General features: G+C 42.4%; 1 protein-coding gene across 2 annotated transcripts in view; it reads right to left on the bottom strand.

Moving 5' to 3' along the window:
* The window catches only part of PLPPR4 (phospholipid phosphatase related 4), a 32,249-nt gene extending 7,083 nt beyond the window's left edge, over window positions 1-25,166 (bottom strand). For both annotated transcript variants that reach the window (XM_065672709.1, XM_065672710.1), the window contains exons 1-4: window positions 25,089-25,166; window positions 9,982-10,167; window positions 5,378-5,507; window positions 3,516-3,711 (exon numbers count right to left, since the gene is read on the bottom strand). In XM_065672709.1, the coding sequence (XP_065528781.1) occupies window positions 3,516-3,711; window positions 5,378-5,507; window positions 9,982-10,167; window positions 25,089-25,166 (590 nt within the window). The remainder of the gene's footprint in view (window positions 1-3,515; window positions 3,712-5,377; window positions 5,508-9,981; window positions 10,168-25,088) is intronic.
* Between the last annotated feature and the right edge of the window lie 570 nt (window positions 25,167-25,736).

Genomic DNA, 25,736 nt, shown 5'->3' with positions numbered 1-25,736 from the left:
AGAAAGCTCAGCTTGGGATAACCCTTGAACAATTAACTTGTCTTGATATCCCAATGGGGCTCCATGGCCAGCCATGTTCCGGGAAGCCCCTGAGTGAGCCAGGATAAGATAGCAAAGGCTGGAACACAGCCCTTCACCTTTAGATGAGACATTCCTCTGCCAAGCAGCAGTCTGCTTTCTGAATTTGTTTCCTATGCATTTGGCTTTATCTGTTTGAAAAAATTCATTGGGAATTCAACATGTGCATGTAGTTGAATGTGAATCTGTGACCTGAATTGAAGCCCGTGGCTGCAGCAGGTTCATGGCTCTGGCCAAGATGAAATAAGCATGATCCCTTTTCTGTTTCTAAAGACATTTAAACCTAAATTCGTTTTCCTTCTTCTCCCGTTTCTTTTCCCCTTTTTTTTCTTTCTCCTCCCCCTGAACAAACCTTTCACCAATGGTATCCCTGGGGAACAAGTTCAAGCTGGAGGACAGGAGGAATAAAGACATGAACAAAATGGGAATGTTTGTAATGGGTAATCACCTCCTTTACCCTGCCCAGGTTTTAGTGGAAGCACAGATCTACTTACAGTCTCTGTGGAGCTAATGTGTAGATTTGATTCTTTAGTGCCAGTCAGAACTTACCCTTCATTCGAAGGCATTTTGAGTGTATAAGGAGTGTCGCTATGCTACAGTCAATTTTTATTCTCTTTCCTATTCGCATGCTTTCAGGGCAAGCACAGCATGTTGCAGCCTCGATGCACTGTGTAATGGTGCCACTGCTTTTGTTCCCCTATTTGTTATCTTTTCATTAAAATGAAAATAGTTCAAGCCAAAAATATGTAGCATTTTTTGCACAGCTCTGTACTGAAAAGGTGAACAAAGGTCTCAAAGAAAACATGTCCTGGACTGGGGTGACACTGTATCACTAAATGCTCATGCAGGAGGATGTGTAGAGGGGGAACGACAATGAGAAAGAGTCATGCTGAGAGTCATACTGAGTGAGAACATCCAAAATGATAGGGAATCATCAGGGGAACTCGCTGGAAATCTGAACAGAAATGACTGAAAATGCTTTTTGAAGGTAAAGAAGAAAAAGATGGACAAAGGAGGCTCCTGGATATTTACGATGTTGCAGAAAATGATTTTATATAATCAGCTGGATAATTACGTTCTTCTCTGTAAATTCCATTGGGGAGTGTAGAGGTAGATTTCTGGAGACAGGTTTTTGGGGAGTACAGCTAAAGAATGAAGGCCATTAGCAACCTCAGCCCCTTACAGGCTGAAATCATTAAAGTAAATGAACCTCCTGGGCTGGAGAAGTTATACCATAACTCCTATAGTAGATGACTGAAGGAAGTATTGAATCAGTAGCAAGTGCTGAGCGCTTTGGTAGAGTTGAGACAGGCATAAGGAAGCAACAATTTAATAAGGCAAAATGCAATGAAATTGAAGTAAGGAGAAACTGAGGGTGGTGCCAGAATATTATAGATCACCAAATGTATCTTCTATGATGGGAATAAATTTGAGATACCAATAAATAGTCATCTTCGTATAGAAACAGAAACACACACAAAAAGGCTGTTGAGTCTTAGTATTTTACAACTGATTTTGCTGGGGTTTGGAAGTGATAATATTTAAACTTAGGATTGAACAGCATTTTTATCATGGCTACAGGCAGTTCAGAGCAGTAGCATCATTTCGGAGGTGGTGAAATGAAGAAGATGAAATCATTGAAGTTTCTCTGCCTGCTCACGTGTAAAGCTCCACTGATTTCCCTGGGATGGATACCACATAGGTGCAAGAGACTGCTTGTGAGCATCGGGCTTCGATGGCAGCATCCCAGTAACAGCAATTGGTCATGGGAAAACAGACAGTGAGGTGAAGGCTGATAAAGCAATTCTGGTTATGCCTTTCACCAAAATCACTGTCACCCAATTATTAGGGCCAATACAACCCTTTATTCCAGCTCTGGATCATGCCCACATACGTGAAATGAAAAGATGGGGCAAATTAATCAGTGCTAATTATTCTTAGCCCACTAGATATATATAAAACCAAATACATCGAATAATTAAGGGTCTTTAAACATCAGTGAAATGGGTTTGTCCCAGTGAAAGGAGACAGCTGACAAGCATTGCTGGAAGATACAGAGTGAATGATTTCATGATTCCCAAGTGTGTCGACCACTGAAATAAGAGGAAAAGAAAACAAACAAGGGGAGAGGTGGCTTTATACGTGGACAGAACATTTAACCAATATCCATGTGACAGAAAGGTGATGCAGTGAGGCATAAAGTTAAGAGACGTATTTGGGGCTGCGTACAGAACAAGAAAGGAGTGGAAAGCTGTAGTGAAGTAAGTGTGCCAGAAGTAACACAACTTCATGTCTATGAATCAGGTACACAGAGCAACGATGCAGCTAAGTCAGAGACAGAAGTTGTCATCATTTCAAACACTCTATAATTATTCTGTAACTTGTTTTGAGAATAGGAGGTTTTAAAAAGCACCAAGATTTTGAAGGACTGCAAAAGCGTTGAAACATTCCATGACTAACAGGCAATAAAGTTTAACTTCGTGCGGAAAAGAGATGGAAGAGAACTATTGTATTCAGTGAAATTTCATGATTTCCCAGTAGTGCTTATATTTAGGACACTTCATACGAATAAAGTCCTTAAACTAACAAGTAGCAGATGCTTTGGAACAGTGCAGCTTACTGACATACACCTTCAGATTCCTGTTTAAATTTATGACCTGTCCCATCAGTAGTTGAATTATCACTATTTTATCACATCAGGCTTGTTTAAAACAAGAGATATAGTCTGGTTTATAGCTCAACTTGACTGATAGGCATGGTCAAAACCTGCTGTTATAAAGAATACTAATTTCTCCACTGGTATCTAAGTAAGGAGGGTAAAGACTAAATGATCAAGGTTACACCACCAGTTAAAATACCATGAAAGAAAAGGCATGTGTTTGGAAGCACACAGATTTGTGCCGTTGGGGCCTAACAAAGGGTTTTTTTCAATGCTGTCAATATAAAAAACTTAATCAAGTAGAGAAACAGAAAACAAACTCCTCCAACACATCTCAAAACAAAACCTCACAAACTAAGACCAAAAAGCCAGCACAGTAATGTGTGTGAGACAGAGGTCTCTGATAAAGTACTGGGTGACTTCTGCTGCTGCCTGTTATGGGGAACTTACCCACATCCCACTGGGAGAAGCCACAAAAGCTACAGATATTTATAATTGTATGGGAAATTATCTCCTTTGAAGGAGGGAAAAGAAACAGCTACTAATGCCTGTGCTTTGGAATCTGCCAAAGTCTTCCAAAGCCCACTGTTGGCATAATATTTTTATAGAGAAAATGGCACATCGCTAAACAGACGCTTCTGTTCTCACCTTTGTTAGAAAAAACCTGAAAGAAATCATTGCAATTTTAGCCAGAAACAAACTAAATCTTGAAACTGGGGCAGAAAGTAGCAAATAAAATGAATACTTAAAAATGTACACAAGGAAAAAGAGAACCAACCTTCCAGCATTGATAATACTGAGATCAGCTCCTGAGCAAATGTCTTCCACAACGTAGGAGTTCTCTGAGCAGGATACATTTAAGGATGTATAGTTAGGCTTGCAAACAGTCAGGAAATATGGTGCCTGATATCCTGTCGATAGCTGTATAATGTCAGTGACAAGAGCAGTAGAACAAAGACCAAACACATGAACACCTAGGAAAGAAATCAGTAGAGTTTCTTAACTTCATCATATGCAGGAATTAGATTAATGCATTGTGACAAAATACATTCAATGGAATTCTAGTGGCTTGTGCAGTTGGACTTGAGAGAATTGAACTGAAGATGATGATGGGCTGTTTTAAGAAAGCTTATTGCGAAGTTGAATTCTTTGGTGTTAAAAAAGAAGATTACTTATGCTTGTTTTCTTCCTGTTAATACCTAACATTCTGATAGCTCGATGTCCTCCAACTTCTTTCCATGAAAGTGAACTACACTGGAGCTGCTTCAGTTTGGAGAGCAGCTTTCTGAACTGCCTACAGGACAGCTAACTGAGGACAGCATATATGCTCATCCTGACCTTGGCCCACTGGGATACAGGCTTTTAACAGCATGGAGACCTGACCATTAAATCGCTGCTTTGAGGACCTGTTCTGTCTTTACCACCAGGTACTCATCAGCTGGCAATAATTTTGGCCACCTTCACACCTCTGATGTTTCTTAAGTAGCAAGTTCTAGCCATGAGTCCAAATACTGAAGTTGTTTTGGTAACTGATCAGTGTTTCTGTCTGGTTAATAATCCCAAATTCAGAGTTTGTAAAGGCAGTTATTTTACTGAGCATTTTCAACTGCTTTTCCCCTAAAGATTAACACGAATTCCCTACTGGTGTCCATATAAATAAATTCATTTTCCATCTTAAAATGGAAAGAACGTGAAAGTCATTAGAATATGAAAGAAACTGCAAATTCCAAGTATGAATCAAGAATGAAATTCATGCATCTTTGGGCTTGTCTGTTTTGGTGATGGAATTGAATGCCATACAGGAGGAGAAGTAGAGAGCATGAGATATCTTTACAGTTGTCCTTGCTGATGTTGTGACGTACCACCCCCTCTGCTCACTTCCTCACTGCTAATCTTAAGAGGATGCTTTACTGGTTATAGTATAACCTCTCCTGTTACCTCCCTGCTTGCCAGTCAACAGTAACTTAGTGTATAATCCTCCTAGAGGGTTTTCAGCCTGCTGTCCTGCACATTGTCTTTGCCTAGGCTGCCCTCTCTAGTGCAAGATTCCTGGAACAGAAAGTCTCTTTCAGCTACTCATTGGTAGAGGAAATTAGCTGTAAGAAGGGGAACAAAGTCCAGTTTTCATAACTGACAATTACAATAAAGCAAACCAATTCAACATGTTCCTCTCTAGCATTAGGTTACCAGATCCTAACCTTTTTTCAAGAGGTAGATAAACACATCCCAGCATAAGAATGTCAATTCTACTGAGAGCTTCTAATGCAGTTTTACTGTCTGAATACTGTGTCAGGTGGGTTGAATCCTTGCTGAAGACAGGCAGGGGAAACTATACACTGAAACCATTAACAGGGAGCCAGCTCAATGTGGGCAGAGCAGGAAAACCAAATTACTCTTTTAGAAACACTGACAGGAGAGGAAAGGGAAAACAGAGAGCATAGATGCTGCATTCCTGAGGATGGATGGGGCTGCTCTGTTGCTGCATTTGACAGTTTCTTCTCACATGTTGTGGCAGAGGAAGATCTACGTCAGTGACAGCCCAGCACTGTTCTGAAAGGCAGCTTCAGAGAAGGAAACCTGCATGGTGATAACTGAATGTGTATGGAATGCTCTTCTTTGTGGCTAACATTTGAAACCCACCAACAAATCTGACAGCTCTTCTGAGAAACGAATTGAAGTTACATCCTCCTGCATTAATATTGGCCTCCGTTCCAATCCCATTTCTTCTTTTGGACAGGCAACAGTAGAGTATTCCTTCTCCTATCATTATCTGCAATAACAAAGGAGCCATTAAATTAAATGTAGCAGTTACTCAGAAGACACTATTTGAATTTAAAGGCTGAAATGTAACTATCCTACAACCCATGTCATCCTTGGGCATGTACTCTGCTTTGAAAGGTTTGTATCAGTATGTAAATGTTCAGTAATTATGCAACTTAGCCTGTGTGAGGGCAGGCAGGGAACTGGCACTGAAATGAAATGCAAGTGGCACACAGTATACAGTGCTCAGTGGGATCAGGGGTCTGATCCACACCCTAAATGTGATGCTTCTACAAAATGAATCTCGCCTCTAAAATAATCCAGAGCCACTGCAATAACCCAGTGCTCCTGAGGTGGTTTTAGCACTCAGGCTTGGCCTCGAGCCTAGCAGTCCCTAGCAGCTTCTAATTATGTGGCAGTCTGCTCTTCTGTATTTGTTTAATTTGGCTTGGTTTTTAACCAGATCCACAGCAGCAGAAAAAGTTCTGTCCTTATGGTTCCTCTGAACACATCAAGCAAAACAGATTATGGCTGAAGCCCTAGGAAAAGGTTTATAAAGAGAGAAATATAAATAACAAATGGTGTTACTTGCTGGAAAATACAGAGCCATTTATACATGTTCAGTCTCAGATTTGATGGGCTTCTTATAGTTCAGCAACTTGGAAATCTGTACAGGCTTTGTGCAGAGTTCAGAATAAAGGTTGGGTGAGGCAGTCCTCATCACTAAGAGGAGATTCACTTTGGCCAGCCATGGATGCACTAGAAACTAATACTTGCAATGCACAAAGCTTACAATGCAATGTAAAGCATCTGAATGATGCTGAACGTTCGCGCGTGCTAAGACTCCTCACCATAGGAGAAGGGAGATACAATGGCCAAGCTTAGTCTAACTTTTTCTTAGCTAAAGGTTTGCTAAATTGAAATGTTACTTCTTTGCCAGAAAAATGGCAGTAGTGAAGGTTGTCTCATTACATGGAAAAGTCAGTGGTAAGGGTTATTTAAGGCATTTTCATTAGATGAGAACCATGGTCGCTATTATCTGTCTCCATTTGGTCACTTTACAGCTGAAACTTCCCAGAGAAATCAGTAGTATTTCGACCTTAAAACCCAGAGGAACTCTAATAGTTTTTAGCCATGCTCTGGGGACTGTTTGGCACAGGTTAAAACACCAGAGAGATGGATTAGCTGGTGTGATAGAGGAGAAAATTGGGAAAAGCGAGGCCTATGTCAAAGAAAATTTGGAGGCTGGTATTTCCAAGGAAACCAACTCCCACAGCAGAAGAGGCAGAAGGACTGAAACTGCCAGCAGTGAATGCTTCTCCTTGCAAACTGATTTCCCAAATCAGTGTGATCTAATTTCCTGGTGATCTCTGTTACAAAGCACGTTGTTACCTTTAAGTAGGTTTTCAGTCAGTGGCTGGTAAGGGTTTGAACCTATACTGATACGATTAAACAACTGGTCCTAACATTTCGCAATGAACAGAGAGAAGCTATGGCAGAGGATCAGATTCAGAGCTCTTAGAAGCCAGCAGAAGTCACATTGCAATTCACATATATGTCTACTACAGATCTAAAATATCCATGTTGGTAATTTCACACAAATCCAGTTGTTCTGCACTGAAGTCTCCTCTGGTTTATGAATGCATAGAGAAAAATTCATATATGCCGCATGCTGTAAGACATGCGAAAATATTACAGGTAGTAATAATTTTCTGTAGCACTTCAGGGCTTCGTAACAGATCTGGTTAAAAGCACTCGTAGCTCACTAACAATCAGCCAAAAAAAAAAACCAAAGGGAAAACCCACAAGCCATAAAGCCCCAAACCCAAATACAAACCCTCTGTATTAATGGCTTGGGAAAAGAAATTACAATGTGCTAGGTTTGTGAAGAAAGTTTACTATAAAGTGAATAGATTTAAGATGTTCTCCAGTATTGGATAAAACTGAGTATAGAAACAATAATAATATAGAAAAGCAGTTAAGTCCTATGCTGGCATTTATGTAAGGCTTTAAGGAGGGATTGAGACTGGAATTTGCTTGTGTTCTTTCCCTCACATGGAAGAACTTCTGCCTAAGAGCTCATCTCAGTCTCCCCTCTGGTAGGTTAAAGCCATTCCCCTTGTCCTGTCCCTACAGGCCCTTGTCCAAAGCCCCTCTCCAGGTTTCCTGTAGCCCCTTTAGGCACTGGAGCTGCTCTAAGGTCTCCCCTTCAGGAGCCTTCTCTTCTCCAGGCTGAACCAGCCCAGCTCTCTTAGCCTGGCTACATAGGAGATGTTACTGGAGATCATCAATTCCTCATAGAGTTTATGCTCTCTTCTCTAGATTTTTACAGATTTTATAAAGTAATTCATTGAAATTTTAATGCAAATTAAATCATAAAATGCTAAACTCTGCAAGATGACAATGGCACAATTGTGATCTTTTGAGCTTCATTGGCCTATTTTTTCAAAGAAAAAGGGAATAATTGGACAACCCCTCCTGTAATTTCTTATTTCAGATAAAGAGCTGATGCTCTACACCATCTTCAGTGTCTTTAATAAAACGAAGTTGTGTATTTCGCACTACCAGAGACCATTCTCCATCTAGTACAAGCATTACCTTTATGCTTATGCTAATAAAAATGATCTAGACCTTCCCTAAGGCTTGCAGCTTTTAAGCAGTCATACTTTGAAGCTTCAGGATTTACTTTCTTTACTGATCTTACGTTTGGTAGGCATGCTCCAGTGTGGGCATGGTTGGGCTTAGTTGTCTGTACTGCTGCTAGGAGGATGGCTGAAGCAAGAGCAACATTTCCTATTGCATAATTTCATGCAACGCTCAAATAATTCATCTGTAAATAAAGCCCTTAATGAACGCTCCGTAATGAATTGAGCATCATTCATCTCAGTTGAAGGTTTCTGATATTACCTAGGCTTGAAATAAATTATCTGAAGTAAAAATCAGCTTTTACCTCTCTATTGTGGCCATTGAGCCCATGTAGATTACTTTTATGGCTGTTTTGGGAAAGTCCACTTTGTTGTTATCAGAAACACTATCTAGACTGAAGAAAACCAGCCAGACTGCAGTACCAGCAAGTTCTGGTTTTATCTGGTGTATCTGGTGTTTGCTGCAAGTATCTGCACCAGGATCTCTCAGAGTCTTAGCTCCCAGTTCCCAAATAAGTACAACTTCTAGTCTGATGGTTGTGCAAAATCCCTCCAAAATGGTTTTACAGCAACCAAAAATCAAACAGAACAAGAAGAGCTCGGTTAGAAAAGAAGGACAAATAAAACAAAATCATCCAGGAAGGCAGGGAGGGAATGGCACATGGTGGTTTTTATATGGGCATGCGCATTTTATAGGTTTTATAATTGCAAATTGGCTGGTATTAGAAAACAAAGGAACTGGTTGGATTTAAGGGAATTCAGAGGAGCTGGCAGCAGAGATGCATCTGCAGCTGGCCTTAGAGAAGTGTCTACCCAAGATGCACAGTCACTGTTGTCTGGGGAGAGAAGAGACCCTTTCAGAAGGCTGATTCAGCTTTTTGGGTGCTTGGAATCACCCACTCCAGGTGAATTTCTCTCTCCATTTGACAAACCGGAGTGCTGTAAGAATAAAGCTCCTATCTGAGCTGCCTAAAATCACACACAATGAGTTCCCTCCTGTATATATATATATATATATAGAGGTAAAGCCTTTAGATTTCATTTGACGCAGCAATTCCAGCAGGGACAATACTCACCTCTATCAGACAATTTATGTGTGTGTTTTTCTGTAAAACAGTGACCAAACTGCTCATATTATCAGTATAATATCAGACATTAGTGTTCTGCTGAAATCATCTTCTCCCTTTGGGTGAGTGATTTAACCAGCTTCCTTTTGCTGGCTTTTAATGACTAACTCTGAATTTAGAGGAGCCCCAGTGCTATTTTGTAGAGTGTAATTGATTTCACTGACATGATTGATATACCTTCTCACTGAAGAAAGCTAGTTCTTACACAAGTGGCTGTAAATGAGAGGCTTCCATTTCCAACACAAGCTTGAACTGCTGGTGTATCTCAGAGTACGGAGATGCCCTGCCTGTAACAGTTCAAGTATTTGCATAGCATAACAGAATGATTCAAGCTATTCTCACCCAACTGTAAGTGCTGTTTCTTAACATGAATGCCCACTGTCGGGATCACAGAAACATAGGATCACCTTTAACATCATCAAGTCCAACTGAAAGAGGTACAGGGACTCTTTTAAGGAATAAGTCTGGTTCTGTTATAGAAGAATAAAAGATGATTTGAAAATCCTAAGGTAATTAGCCCAGATGACACTCTGCACCCTAACTGAAACCAAAGGAGCTATTTTGTGTTCTTTATATGTAGATTATATATTTATATAATTAATTTATATTATTTATATTTTATTTATATATCCTGTGATTCTGTGATTTTCTTTATGCCAACCGAAACTCTGTTCAAAATCTTTTATAAGTGACAGTGGCACCTTAAACTCACCGTAATTGATGGTCCAGCAAAAACCAGACTAAGCAACATGAGGAAGGGAACAGACTCTTGCGTAGGTTCAATGTATGGCATACTCAGACTCTTGTCATAGCAATTAAATCCAGCGTGAACTGGCTTGAAGACATCAGTAAGTTCAAGGAAATAGAGGCTAACAACAGAGGATGCCAATATGGGTAACTAGAAGAGAAGAAAGCAACAGATTACTGTTTGCAAATGGAATAGCAATACTTTTGCAAAGACGACATAGCCTGTTAATAAATCTCTGTGATGTTTGCTATTTACGTCTCACTGCTCCCTGTCATATGCATTTTGCCATCTTTAAATAATGAATTCTCTAGAGATATGATACTGTTCAGCTGATGGCAAATAACGCTGTTGTCTACCAGGCTACTCAAAACACCCAATCCAACCTTCAGCACATATAATTTGGCCTTTTCATCTATGAAACATTAATAGACAAAATTCCACTGTATTTAATTGGGTTTTTTTTCTTCAAAAGGGAATAGCAGGACTGCTGTGTCCCATGTGAGGCTTCAGTGTGCTGCTGTTCATCAGCACCCTTTTTGGTGCTTTAGCAACTCTCTGTCATGTATATGGCAGTGCTTATATCAAAGCCAGTTTGCATTACATTTCAAAATAATGAAATACTGTATCCAGCGCTTCCCTGGAATCTAAATATGTGCTAATACAGTGTTCTGCCTTTGCACATTTATTGTGTAATTCTATCAAAAAAGCAATTAACTTTGGCAAGACATGGTCTGTTTAGAACCATAATGACTCTGGTTCACAAGTCTTTTATCCTCCAGCTCTTTAGTGATTTTACTCCTCGCAATTACTGCCAGTAATTTATGAAGAGGGAAGCTGGCCCCTCTGGGGCTGAATTCCACCAGCTCCTGAAAGCACAGATTCAACCACGAGGCCTCTGTGGAAGGAAGTTGTTTGAGAGAAGAAGTAGCAAAAAGGCATTTTGAAGCCATTGGTTTCTAAGTGAGCAGAGCATGGGGGCACTCAGAGGTGACCAGCAGCATGTGATTGTTCTGTGTATCCTACTTGTAAGTGCTCAGAAACAGGTTTTGCTTGTTATTTCCCAGAGTCCCCACTGAACACCACTGGAACAACTGCCTGCTCCTCCACTGAGGTGCAGTGATTCCTTCCCTGTGACTCTGCTGCAGTGAAGGTACCTACGGATAATATGATGTGACTGCCTATCTGCTTCCTATTCTTTCTAAGTTGGCTATGACATTAACTTCTCCTCACTGTTAGCTGCAGCTGAAAAGCAAAAGCTTGCAACTACTAAATAGACTCATTTAGATAAAATCATAAAAATCTGATAAGGCTGTGTCACATCTCTTGAGAAGAAAACTCTTACATCCAGCACCTCACATTATGAGAAATAGGGACTGTCCTAACATAATTTCAGGCATATTTAGATTATATTATTCTTGCAATGTTTAGTACTCATTTACAAAAGTAATTGATTGATTAAAATTGGTGTTATTCATTCCAGTCTACAATGGAATAAAAAAGCAGAGGTAAACTGGATAAATATCTATATTGGATGAATAAAAGCTGCTCTATATGGCAGAGGGACAGTGGCTTCTTGCAGTAACTGGCCTTCTTCAGTTTTTCAGACCTTGGGCTTTTAAAATTCAGACTTCTTTTGTGCAAAAAGATTTAATTCTGGGTGATTAAAGGAGGGTTCTAGCAAAATGTCACTGAAACATCTTTTACTATAACTTAGTTTTTGTTTGAAAAGAACATCTTATCTCTGATGTCCTGAAGGACAGATTGCAAGAGGGTGAGTTGTGTCTTAATTCCAAGGAAGAATAAGGTGGAGAATGGAAGAATTTTGCCTGTCTGGTTGTTGATGTGCAAGTTGATTGCACTGTCATGTCACATAGTGTAGAGGCTGTGATGGTGTAGAATGGGAGGGAAGGTGCAATGGCATCCCTAAGTGCTAGGAGCATTACAAAAATAACACCAGGCATCTGGTAAGTTTGCTTCAGTAAGTTGTGTTTGTGTACATATATATGGATATATGGATGTCTGCACTCATATACAGTATTACAGATACAGACTGTGCATAACACATAACATACACAATATGTAATACATATAGTATGAATACGTAATATATAACTGTGATGTAATCTGACATATATGTATGGAATAATTATATACTGTGTAACTAACTTGAGTCATGCTTCCTGCCCACCACAGAAGAATTCCAGCTGTTTAGCTGGGTGCATTAAATAACATTGTTCCTCACTTCCTGCTGGATTGCAGTCCCTGAGTGACTGTAAGGCAAGCATGCAAAATTAGTCAACACAAGCTAGACTGTTTCTACTCATTTTGCAGATGTGCAGGGATCACAGAATCATAGAATTGTTTGGGTTGGAAAGCATCTTAAGGTAATCCTGTTCTAATCCCCTGCCATGGGCAGGGACACCTCACACTAGTTCAGGTTGCTCCAAGCCCCATCCAACCTGGCCTTGGATGCTGGGCCAGCCAGGTAGCTGCTGGAGCAAGTCCAGAGGAGGCCACAAGAATGATCAGGGGCTGGAGCACCTCCCGTATGGAGCCAGGCTGAAAACATTGGAGCTGTTCAGCCTGGAGAAGAGAAGCTGCATGGAGATCTCAGAGCAGCTTCCAGTGTCTGAAGGGGGCTCCAAGGATGCTGGAGAGGGACTCTTCAACAGGGACTGCAGTGACAGGACAAGGGGTGATGGGTTCAATGTGAAACGGGAAGTTCAGGTTAGATCTAAGGCAGAAGCTCTTCCCTGTGAGGGTGCTGAGACGCTGGCACAGGGTGCCCAGAGAAGCTGTGGCTGCCCCATCCCTGGCAGTGTTCAAGGCCAGGTTGGACACAGGGGCTTGGAGCATCCTGCTCTAGTGTGAGGTGTCCCTGCCTGTGGCAGGGGTTGGAACTGGGTGATCTTAAGGTCTTTTTCAACCCGAACCATTCTGTGATTCAGTGATTCTCTGATTAACTAGTTGAAAGTCATACCTAATGACTTAGCCAGGGTGCAGGTCCCATGTGGCAAAGCATCTTAGAACAGAACAGAAACCTGTTCCAGTGAGCAAAATGGACACAGTAAGCAAAGTGCCTATTGCTGTTCTCAGAAATCATGCCCTTTTATCTAGATGTGTGAATGGTTCATTCTAGAATGGAAACACAGAGCAGGCAAGCTCATGGAGCACGTTGCACTCCAAGTTTCATCTTCATTCTGTGTCCTTCCGTTTCTCCAAAGTCAAGAAAAGGGAAGCCTGTCCTTGAACAACAGGCTCTGCATTGCTCACAGGTCCACCTCTACTTTGATTATGGTATTCTTAAGCAGGCAACTGTTTTAAATGGCAATATTGAACTATTAAAAATAGGCAAAATATGAAGTGCTATTTTATTGTGAGACACTAAAATAAAAGATGTGGATAACTTCTTTTTAAAGTACTGCACTAAGCTGTAATTTTATCATTAATTACAAAATCAAGGAATTATAAGAATTGCATTTTCCTGTCTTCTGACTTCCCTACGGGACTCCCATATTATTTCTGACTGTAATTACCCATTCTGCTAAAAGAAAAGAAATCATTCCAGAGGACTATGAAACATAACTGTATCTAATACTAATGAATAGGTTTCTAGTCAATTTCCTATATGTCAGATCCCATGGGACATTTTTCTTCCCATCTTTTTAAAACTACAGATATAAAATGCTTGTTCTAAAAGTCGAGGCTTCTAAAAAAACAACATTTCTAAAATCTTCTAAACAGTCTAAGTGGCTATTTAATACATGAATATTTATGGAGTATTCTGCTTGAGGCAGAAGTAGTTCTGTAATTATAGACTTCAGCTCCCAACACCTTGAAAATGTCAAATGTAATTAGATGGTAGAATATGTATTGTTTTAATTACAAACTGGAATAGGAATTTTCCTGTTCCTAATTAGAGTAATACCACCACCACCCCCATCCCCCCTCAGTTCATGTATGTCGATTAATAAGTCTTTATACTTTCTTCCTTGGTTGGCTAATGGAGAAAGATCCCTGTTTAGCTTGTAGATTAGACCTGTAAATGTAGGGTTTGACCACAGTGGTCAAACTCTGTTTGGTTTAGAGTCTGAAAGTTAGTACGACAGTCAGCAGAGCTGCTGAAAGGGTTTTATTTGGGGTTTACTTAATTAAAAGAACAAAGTTTTTCTTTGTCCTCCTGTTATTTTCTTAAGCTGGAAGTTAAGAGCCTTTATTAAGCCATAGGACTCCTCTGAACTGATGAGATAGGTAACAAATCTTCCTGCTGGCTAACAGCTACCAGACATGTATCACATATTGCAGAGAACTGAAAGAATCAAGAGATTCACATTACCCCTTGTCCTAGCCTAAAAAAGAAGAAGAGATTGCTAAAGAAGAAGAGATTGCTAAAGAAGAAGAGATTGCTAAAAAAGAAGAGATGGCTGTGAGAGGAGGTCAGAAGTGAGATGTAGCAGTTCTTCAGGTTGCCCATCCCTCTCCTGTGGGCCATGCAGTGATTGCTTCTCATGCAGTTCCAGGGTGCTCCTGATTTACTTGTGAGGATTAAGATTATCCAGGATCCACAGTGCCAGCACAATTTGTTACTGGTCATATGATATAGCCAGTGCGTGGGAGCCCCACTGGTCCTGCCCAAAACCCAGTTGCTGTGCCTTAACCACCAAACTTGCTGGAGCACCCCCGGGTAGATGGAAACGCTTCTGTTAAACTTCCCTATGATTAGTTTTCCATGGCTTTGAGTGTATGGAAAGAGGAGCCTGTAGAGCTGTAGCCCACTAAATACAGTATTGTCATTGCTACTAACTCAGTACTGAGTTTGCAAAGACTCAGGACTGGGGATTCTCAAACGTATTTTGTCCGTATTTGTCTTGACCTGCCTGGAGCTTTGTTTTGATTTGGTTTAATTGTAACAGCAGTTTTCCCAGCCACATTAGAAATCAGGCAATGCCAAATTTGTTTTACTTTCACGTATCTGTGTATGGTAGAGCTCTGCATGGATTTTGTATCTAGATCTAGTAGTAACACGTAGTTATTCTGTATAAAATGAACTATTTATGACTCCAGTGCATCACAACTCAGATCCTTTGTCAGAGCAGTATGATGATGATGGTGATTCTTCCTCACCCTAGGAAGCACTTGGGTTCATTTTTACATTTGCTAATGTGCTTTTACACCTTGCTGTTTATCTTTTGGTCTTTCTCTTCATGTTACATCCCAATTTACTCTACGTGGCATGGTTGACACGTTGGATGGTGTTCTTTGTGCTCTTTGTTACCCCTAAGCCCAGTTTTGCCAGCTGCAGTTCTGCATTTCTTTATGTGACCATTGAGTGAGTTGTTTGTAGCCTTGAGGTCTCCAGTACCAGCATATGCCCATCTCTTCTCCTACATCTGCAAGTCCTCCACATTGCACTCTCTAAGGCAGGAATGCAGGTCTGGCATGACAGCAAAGGTTCTTGCAACTGGGGCAGTGGAAGGCCAAGCCTTAGCAGGAAAATCTCACTGGAGTGGATGAATAAAGAGCACAAGTTTGTCCTTTGGGTAGCTGAGCATCTGGGGCGCTGACTTGTGTCTCCTGCCTTCCATCAAGCACAAAACCCATTCTTCTAAGGTAACATTGAACTGCTTGTCTAGGACCTTTAACTTTTCTATTCCACAGGGTCTCTGCAGAGTCCTAAATTTCTAATTCAGGGTGCTCCCTCCCCTTGGAGAATTTCCAGATCATCAGAGCTTCACTAAACCCACTTTCTCTCTGCAGGCGTCACAGCCAACTCAATGGCAGTCAGATACTGATGGGTTCTAAATGACACCATGGAGACAGCAAGGCTCAAACCAAAGAAAGGTAACAAGAACGCACACACACTCTGCAGTTCCTATCTTCCCTTGAAAGGAGATGCAGTTGGATGCATACATAATTGAGAACTCTCTGGGAATCAGTAGCTGCTGCAAATTCCCTTTCTCTAAAGCTGTACACTGGTAGTTATCCATCCAACTCCTGTATCTGCCAGTACTTAACTAAGTAAAGGGCCCATATATCTTAAAATCCACGGGCTTTGTACATACTCAAATGTCTGAACCTGTTTCTTAGGTAGCAGTTCTGTGACCTGTCTTTGCTTTGTTAAAATGCACTACAAGCCTTATCTCTTATCATGAACTCATAGGCACATCCTGTGGTGGTGGTGGTGTATTGGGCTGTGCTGGTGGCTACTGGCAGTAGCCAGTAAGCTCTTTAAACATGAGCTACAGCAGTGATTAGCCTGGGCTGTATTTCAGTCAGGCTAAGTGTGTGTGTATGGGGGAATGAAATGCCTCTCTTGTAATTATAGTGGAATATTGAAGTCCCTGCTCAGTGAGCTGGCTGGAATGACTTCTTGTCCTTGAGACTGGATGCAAATACAAAGGCTGTGGAATTGTTTTGTGGGTTAATTTTGCCTGTGTAGAAGATAGGTAGAAAAGAGAGAAGCCGTACGTATGTAGCTTTCAGAGGAAGCCAAGGCATGATTAGTCAGATGAGGAATAAGGATAGTATGACTAGCCCACAGGTCAGAAATGGTTAAGGAATGCCTGATACACTATTGGGATCTTTTGTATGCTATAGATAATTACTAGCCAGGAAATTCACAGATCCTTAGGTCTTTCTGCAGCCTTTCCACAGCACCAAGAGTTCCTGTGCATGGGAGTTGCCTCCTGGTGTTTCTCTTGTTTACTGGGAATCTTTGTAAGCAACCAAGGAAACAAACAGGATTGCCTCAAAGAGGTGTCTAATGAATGCCAGCACTTTCTCCTGGTGGGAAAAATACCAGCCAAGTGCTTGGGAGAAGGATGGTCTGTTTAATGACAGCACTGTGTTCACACTGCAAGGCTGTGGCATTGTGGAAGATGCTGTTAAAATATATCAGAAATGCCAGTCTTTGTGCCAGAGAATTCATGGGCTAAATGACAAGGCACAACAGATGGATGAGCCAAAAAAGAGAGCTGTGGTGGGCTGGAGGAGACAAGGTATTCTTATTCTTAGCCAACTACCAACAGTGATTGCAGCTTTCACCCACCATGAATCTTGTCCTGTTGTGCTGTGCTGGGAGAGTCCCTAATTCTGCCATTTTCTCTTGTTGTTTAGAATCCATGGGTCCTGCTGAGCTCCACCAGTGCTGTACCTTGACCCTCAGCGAGGCTGTTGTGCAAGGCTGGGGATATCCCCAAGCTCAAATGCATTGCACACTGGGCCGTCATGAGGACTCTTGGGGGATGCTGCTAAGCACAGGATGGCTGTAGACTCACTTGACCTAAATGTCAGGTTTGTAGATTATTTGATGTTCTAAACTTAATTCTTCACTGCACAAGGCTTATAAGAGAAGGAATTCGAGCTTTTCAGAAGTCTGAGATTGGCATCTGTAGAAAGGCTTTTTGCTTTTCTCTCTGCACTTGAGTTTCTGCTGCTTCTTTTCTGCCACATACTTTTCTGGATGCAGGTTTCACCCTGCCCAAAGCTGTAAGGAACTGATCTTTTCCCTGAAGGATTTTTACCTCACCATTGTCTAAGCTTTGTGGAAATTAGTTGTAGAGCCATGATATGGGGGTCTTTCTTCTCCTAGATTTAACACTATAGGATTTAATTTCAACTTGGATTCATTTCAAACCCCAGCTATCACTGAAACCTATTATTGTTGCCATTTGGGAAAATTGAGTTATCCTTATTTCCAGCATTGGTTTCAGAGTTTAATTCAATTGTTTGATGACTGTCAATTAGAGTCTAGCTTTAAAAATACATCAGATATCGTCATGCAGCTCCTCAAACCTCTTGATCTTTTGCCAAATGCTAATAGAAAATCTTTCACAGAATAATCCCAGCTTGGTTTGGGTTGGAAAGGACCTTAAAGCTCATCCAGTTGCAGCCCCTGCCATGGGCAGGGACACCTTGAACTAGAGCAGGTTGCTCCAAGCCCCTGTGTCCAATCTGGCCTGGGACACTGCCAGGGATGGGGCAGCCACAGCTTCTCTGGGCACCCTGTGGCAGCACCTCAGCACCCTCACAGGGAAGAACTTCTGCCTTATGTGTAAGACCGAAAATAGAGGTGATGATACATCATTGAGAAAATTCCTATTTATGTCAGAAATCTCAGTGCACGCTAACCCTGAAAGTGCTGGTTTCACAGGGAGAAACCAACAAAATGAAAGTGTTTAATTCTCAGGTAGGAACAACTTAAAACTACCTTAAAATATTTCTATAGAATTAAGTGGATGTTCATTAAAGAGGATGCAAATCCTTAGGCAAAAGTTTTGCAACACAAAAAAATACTATGAATGCATTTCTTTTCAGTGTGACTTTAAACATAATTGATGATTCCTTATATTATTATTACAGTTATATGATTACATTATGATATAATATGATATAATATTAATCAATATTTAATTAATATTGATTTAGTAAATCAATGATTACTTATAATCAATGAATACCTCCAAACAATTAGATTTAAGATATTGCATTTACTGTTGATGATGAAACTTCTTTTATGCTCCTGGTGTAGGGTTATGGCAGATCACAAGTTTTAAAGGCAACACTTCAGAAAAAGGCATTTGGTTTTGGGTCAGAGTATTCCTAAAGTTCAGCTTGAAGCTTCCTCAAAATCTCTATGGGACAAAGCTGCCCATCCCTACATATCACTGCAATTTATTGTCCTCCATGCGTACAAAAGGGTGCCAGCCTTTCTCCATGGTTACTCCCGTGCTTAGCATCCTTCCTACCAGCTGAGCTTTCAAGTGATGGGATCATCAGCAAGACACACTGTTTGTACCAACTCAGCTCCTGTGTAGCTCAGGGTTCATAATAAGCTGTTCTTTATTCATTTTGGCTGAAGACACACAGCTACTACATGCTGCTACACACAGCTACATGCAGCTACATGCTGCTATATGCCACATGCCACAACATGCATGCCTGCAGGACAGTGTCTTGGGGTAGCCATATGCCACTACATGCCACATGCTGCTACATGACGCACACAGCCACACACCACTACATGCTGCTACACACAACTACCTGCAGCTACATGCTACTACATGCTACATGGCACTACATGGTACATGCCACAAGCCACTACATGCCACATGCCGCTGCATGCATGCCTGCAGGACTGTTTCTTGGGGTAGCCACATACCACTACATGCCACATGCCACTAAACACCACATGCAACTACATGCCACACACAATTACATGCCACATACAACTACACAACATGTGCCATGCACTGCCTCATGCCACTACACACCACACACCAGTACATGCCACACGTTGCTATGCACCACACGCCACTACATCCTACATGCCACACGCTGCTGTACGCTACTACATGCTGCTACATGCAACTACACACTGCTACATGTAGCTACACACTACATGCCACATGCCACTACATACCACATGCCACTACATGCATGCCTGCAGGACTGTGTCCTGGGGTAGTCACATGCCACTACACACTACATGCCACTAAACTCCACGTGCAGCTTTTACTGCTGGGGTACTAGGTCAGGGAGCAGGGCCTTGTTTCCCCATGAACTACTCAAACTCTACAGTTACCAAGCAAGTAGCCAAAACCAGACGGAGATCTAACTGTGGCACTTTAAATCACAGGGCAGCCTTGGCACGGGCCTGACCTGACACCTCCCTTTTAGCAGAAGATGGCCCTTTTCTGGTCATCTTCTGCTAAGAGCTGACACTATGCAGGCTGTACAGCTCTTCTGTAAGCACAGAAGTGATGTGCAGCATGTAGCGTCGATGATTCCACCAATGAATTACAAAGCTGCTTGGAATGCGTAGGAGCATCCTCAGGCCTCAGACAGCCCCTTAATATTTGGGGGATGCTGGTGTCTAATGCAGTGTTCTAACCAAGTGTGACATCAGTCCTCTGTGAGTCAGCCACATGACAAGGGCAGCTCAATGAGCAGACTGCTAAGTGTGGTTCTTGTCCTTCCCCTCACACATGGTTGGCTCTTTTGAGAGAAAAAGTAGTGTATTTGAAAGTATTGTGCTGCTTGCACAGTATGGGTATAATGAAAGCTTCTGGGGTTTTCTACTGTTTTTTTTTTTTTCCCTCTAAGGCTAATATAAGCATAACAGAAAATCAGTCTAGACAGAAATGTGGCTACACTGGGTCTCCAACACACAGTGGTACAGTTTCATCCTTACACTAGACCCAAACATCCTGTTCTGAGGAAGAAATATTTAGCCTTATAGCCTACTCTCTCTGTACTGTTTTCTAATCACTGCACTCCCTTGGCTTTTACCCCGATGTCTCTCACACCTCTGCATGACTTGCAGGTGACAAAGTGCGTAATTTAAATGTGGTGGTTCATGCATGGCCGAATAGCTGGGAAAAAAATGCAGATGTGACCAAGAAGTAGCACTGAGCCACCAAGTGATGTGTACAGACACTTTACATTTCAAACCCAGCTCTGTCAGTGTATGGTACAGACAAAACCTAAAGCATCTGGTGCTGAGACACAGTGAACATTCTCCACATGCACTTATTTCAATGGAAGCTGATGACATCCTGTGTTTTGCAGCCTGCAGTCCTACAGTTATAACAGATCTTTGTGCTTTCTGCTGGTGAGGATTCCAGCTCCCTTGGGGAACAAGAAAAAGAAGTAGTCTTCCAGTACTGAAAGAAGCATTCCCAAACAATCCTACCATGGTTAACTCCTGGCTCTGCTCTGGAAAAAGAGGAAAAGAAGCAACCTGTATCTGTATGCATGCATCATAGACAAGAGTCTAGAAGACAACGTAAGGAAAATATTTGGCTATACAAAGGATGTTGTCTCATTATCCAAAATGTCTCTGATTTTAACTTCTCACTGTCTGAAATGTCTCTGATTTTAGTTGCTGGAAGTTAAGCAACCAACAGATGAAGGCTGTGCCACAGGAACACAATTTAGCTGTAGAGTAGGTGCATCAAGTTACTCAGGTTGACAACACCTTGGCCTTTTGCACTCCCACATGAATGGATGAAGCAATAGTGGCCCTGAGGTCAAAGGCAAAATTCATAGCGACTTCTGTGAAACCAGAGTTTAAACCGGGAGGTTTGGAAGTGGATGAAGACAGTCTTTTTCCTTCATCAAGAAGAAATGTATCTGTCTGTGCTGCCTCTAAACTCTGACCATTCTGCCAGGAATAGAAACTACATAAGCTGGGAAGTTTTCCAGATTCATATTAACCCACTGCCATATTTCTTCTGCAAGTGACTATAATTATGATACAACCTGAATATGCTGAAGGTCAGTTAGCAAAAAGCAAAATGTATTCCAGGAACACTCACTTTCAGTATCTCCCAGAAGTACATAGACTTTTTACTATGAAAATTAATTCCTGCTTGACCTGTGAATTTGCATTGGCAAGTTTTGTCTTTCTCAGGTATGCATATGAAGCTCAGATAACCCATTCAGGCTACAGAACCCTCAGATGCCACTAGTATGATTAGGGATAAAACAGGCCAAACTGCCTGGCAGTGCTGATTACCATGTGCTTCACGTAAACGTGATGCCCAGAGGTAAACCTCTCCATCTCGCAGGGGTGTGTGCTGATCAGAGGCTCTGCTAAGCAGAACTCTCACCACTATCTTAAAATAACCTCTAAAACATTCTTCTGAGATACAGGATACATCATCATGTTATTTTATGAATCACAAAACTGGAAAATATGTAACTGAAACTGTTAAGATTTGCTTTGTAATGGTCATTGGTTTGCCCCTCTTTAGAGAATGAGCCATCCACTTTCTTCAGAAGCACTATCTCTTCATTTCAATTCCTTTTCATTTCTATGTCTCCCAGAGCTTTAGCCTGGTTTTCCTTTTGCTGTTCCTGAGTAAATGAAGAATAGCTGTAGTGATACCACTCATCTGCAGAGGGGCATCTTGCTTTCATGCTTTAACTCTGGCATTGCTCAAATCTGCTACTTTGAATTACTCTGAATCACACTAAAACCAGAATCAGGCCCAGAGTTTCTTGTGCAGTGACCTGCATGCATTCTGTGTAACCAGGTTTCATCCAGTCCTGAAAGCTGCTGCCACCAAACACATGTGTTGGCAGGAGTCAGTCTCATTTGTAACAGGAATTCTTAAGGATATTCATAGCAGAAAATCCTCACTGTTGGAACTGTATTTGCTGTTATTTCTAAAGATAAAGTCCTTCTGAAGCAGAGAATCTCTCTTCACTTGTTCTGTACTCTTGAATTATAGTAGGTATTACAGTATACGGTATATACAGTATCGCCTTTTCACTGTATATTTAATTTGTGTGATACAAAATCATCCCTTTACTGCCACTTTGGAATTTTGACTTCCTCCTTGACCCACTATTCTTTTTCCACATCTTCCCTGTCTAGAGAGAAAAACCAGCACTTTTGGGTGATGCAATTCCTAAGCAATCTGCTCTTCCTTTGGCCTACACCTCCCATGTCTTGATGCAAAGTGGATGACAGCAAAACCCAGTTTTCTTGTTTAAAGATAAGCAACATGCTACGGATATGGTATTTTTGCTGCAATTTAGGAGGGGGAGGGACTGTCTGCTGGGAATGGGACAGGGAAAAATAAAGTAAATGAGTGGCAGAAATAAACAGGTTGGAATCCTGTTTCCCATCATCCATTCAACCACCATTCATGAAAGTAATAGCTTAAAAATTCAGAAAGCCTTAGTTAAATCAGGTAAGTTTTGTTTTTATATAGTTGGCTGTTGTTGGGTCGCATTAAGAACTTCCCTCCTGCTTACAAACAAAATCCGTATCACATAATGATGCCAGTCAGCCACGCTGGGCAACTCCTCTATCCTTTATACTTGCAACCTTCTCATTGCAACTAAACTATACTGGATTAAATCCCTCTTTGTGAGGTACAACTCAGTCTTTGGTTCTCCTTAAGCCAGGCGCAATGGAAGAATCTAAACCATCAGGTCCTTTTTCTGTTGCTGTTGAAGTGCTGTGCCTGTGCTACAAAGCTCTAGAAACGCACTCTCAGTAGTCTGAATAGAATTAGGGCACATGTGGGTAAAGGCAGGGTGGGTGGACACAAGTAACACAAGCTAAGGATTTCTTTCTAAATACCATATGATTTGTTGTCAGTCTTTCCCTCGAGTGATTTCAGTGCTCAGCTAAAATATGGGAAATGGCTTCAAATCCTCCTGCTGGGTAATGGGAGAGCTGAGAACTCACCAAAGGGATTCTTAATCAATGTTTAGGCTCTCGTGCATTGCAGTCAGTCTTTTCCCTTGATATTGCTTTTCCTTGTACTGAATACCTACAGGTTCATCAGGTCAAAGGGAGCCATAGATCTGTAGTTCAATAATTAGAACTCACTCATTAGGGCCCACACAGGCTCTAGGCTCTGCTCCTGTGACTGAATAACATAGAAGTCCTAAAAGTTGCTTAGGAGACCATTCTGTTAAGTGAATGCTCTCAGAGCAGCTGGGTGGTGAAGACATCTCCACCTCCTTTTAGATCTAGCTATAAATGACTTGCTGAAGGTCTTAAACGTTCATGCCAGAGAGGGGAACTTGCCTGCTTCATATGGCAAGACAGAGCTCAGTCAAAGTTCTCCATTGCTTGCAGAATCCCTTGCCTTATTCCTTGTAACAGCTCCAGAGAGCTTCTAGGGGAGCTACGAGTACGCAGTTAATATTACATCAGGCAACTCTTTTGAGCTCTGTACTTCATCCCATCTTGCTACAGGCCAAGGCACAGTTGTGCCCACCAAAAGGCGCAGTTCCATTGTGTCTTGCAGGATCTCTGTATTGTCCCTGAATTAGAGTTATGTGCTAGCTGAGGTCCAGCAATCTCCCTTCCCGGCTGGATTCCCAAAGCAACAAAGGGAGCACAGAGAGCAAGGAAGCTCCTGCCTTCTTCTTGGGGCTTCTCCAGGTTTAACCTCTCTCTCCTATACAAAGCTAATGTAAGCGTATGGCACAGCAAGTGTCTCCATCAAAGGGCTTTTCAGGAGGAGGCCCAGTTCCACAGATGGGATGTGCCTGATGCTTCCATCTCACCAGCCTCTGCCAAACTTTCAGGCTGGTGTGGCTTACTTTGGGTTAGCTCCTGACCACCTCCAGGTAGCTGGCGAGTGCAGGGACAGGGACGTTCTGCTGTCACCTAAATCCCTTCTCAACCCAACCCCTTCTAGCTCCTAGAGAATCTCCAAAGCCCTGCAAGTGCACGTGAAAGAAAACACTTTTTGTTTTCTATTTTACCCAATGCTTGTATGTTAATATTTCCTATGTTAAGAATTATGTGTATATTTATGCTTTTATTTAGTTACCGTTGACTTTCACCTTATTTTACCATTAAGTTCTTCACTTTATTTCCACAATCTCTCTCCGAGGTAAGTCACATGGTGCCTCAAAGAACCTTGGTCACCTCCCTGACACCCTTTGCTCAATCCATAAACCATTTTTACCTCCCTCTTACCGCTGTGCCATGAAACACATCCCCATCACACCAATTCCCTTAAGTTTAATCTGTGTATGCTCCTGATCTCCTGGAAGCACCAAAGTGACTGTGCTTTCCAGGGGGTTAGATATCTTCAAGTGACACACCAAGCAGCTAGTGCCTCTGCAACTCCACCTGCTCCCAGCTGAGCAGCCATAGCAGGGTTTGCTGTGTAAGATGTGCTGAGACCCACATTCCATTTCCAGACCAGGCATTTTTAGCTCTGTGAGAGGAAGCACGTAATCCAGGGGTAGGTAAAAGCACCACTGAAGATCACTGTGAGGACATTTCCCAAGCATTCCCTCATGGATGTGATTTTTATTCTAGCCAAGCAGCGTTCGCCTAGCAGCCAGCCCTTCTTGAACATGTCCTCCTCCTGCAGGGTGCCTCTGCACACAACATGCTTTAGTTGCCCAAATCTTCCCTTTTCCGAGCAATTCCTAGCAACAATTCCTCGTGACCAGGCTGCAAGAAGAGGTTCATTATGCCGCCCCTTTTGAGGGGCTCTGATTTCGGAATGGCAAAGCATCACGTAGGGATCTGCACCCCGCGGTGCGGCAGCGTCCCCCGCGCCCGGCTCCGCGCCCGCGCCACTCACCTCCACGAAGTAGAAGCAGGGCAGGAGCGTGACGCTGTCCTTGGTCACTTTGCCCTTGGGCCGCTCCTTGGCGGACATGCTGCCGGCGCTGCGCCGCCCGCCGCAGCCGCGCTCCGCTCCGCGCTGCTCCGCGCTGCTCCGCTCCGCCCGCAGCCCCGCGCCCGGCTCCGCACCGCCTGCGAGCGCGTCCCCGCCGCCAAGCGAGCGCGGGGCTGACGTCAGGAGGCTGCGGGCTGCGGGGTCCCGGGCGCTTTAACTCCTTCGCAGCCAGGATGCACCGGGACACAGGGATGTGCTGAGACACAGGGAAGCGCTGGGACGTGGGGATGTGCTGGGACGCAGAGTAGTGCTAGTATATAGGGAAACACTAGGGCACAGGGTTGTGCTGGGACACAGGAATGCACTGGCTGCAGTGGGCAGCTATGCAACCTGTGCCAGCGCCTCAGCACCCTCACAGGGAAGAGCTTCTGCCTTAGGTCTAACCCGAACTTCCCCTGTTTCAGTGTGAACCCATCACCCCTTGTCCTATTGCTACAGGCCCTGATGAAGAGTCCCTCTCCAGCATCCCTGTAGCCCCCTTCAGACACTGGAAGCTGCTGTGAGGTCTCCACGCAGCTTCTCTTCTCCAGGCTGAACAGCCCCAATGTT

This window comes from Lathamus discolor, chromosome 3 (genome assembly GCF_037157495.1).
Source record: "Lathamus discolor isolate bLatDis1 chromosome 3, bLatDis1.hap1, whole genome shotgun sequence".
Classification (NCBI taxonomy): domain Eukaryota; kingdom Metazoa; phylum Chordata; class Aves; order Psittaciformes; family Psittacidae; genus Lathamus; species Lathamus discolor.
The sequence above is the reverse complement of the archived record's forward strand: the minus strand, read 5'-3'. Positions and strand labels throughout refer to the sequence as shown.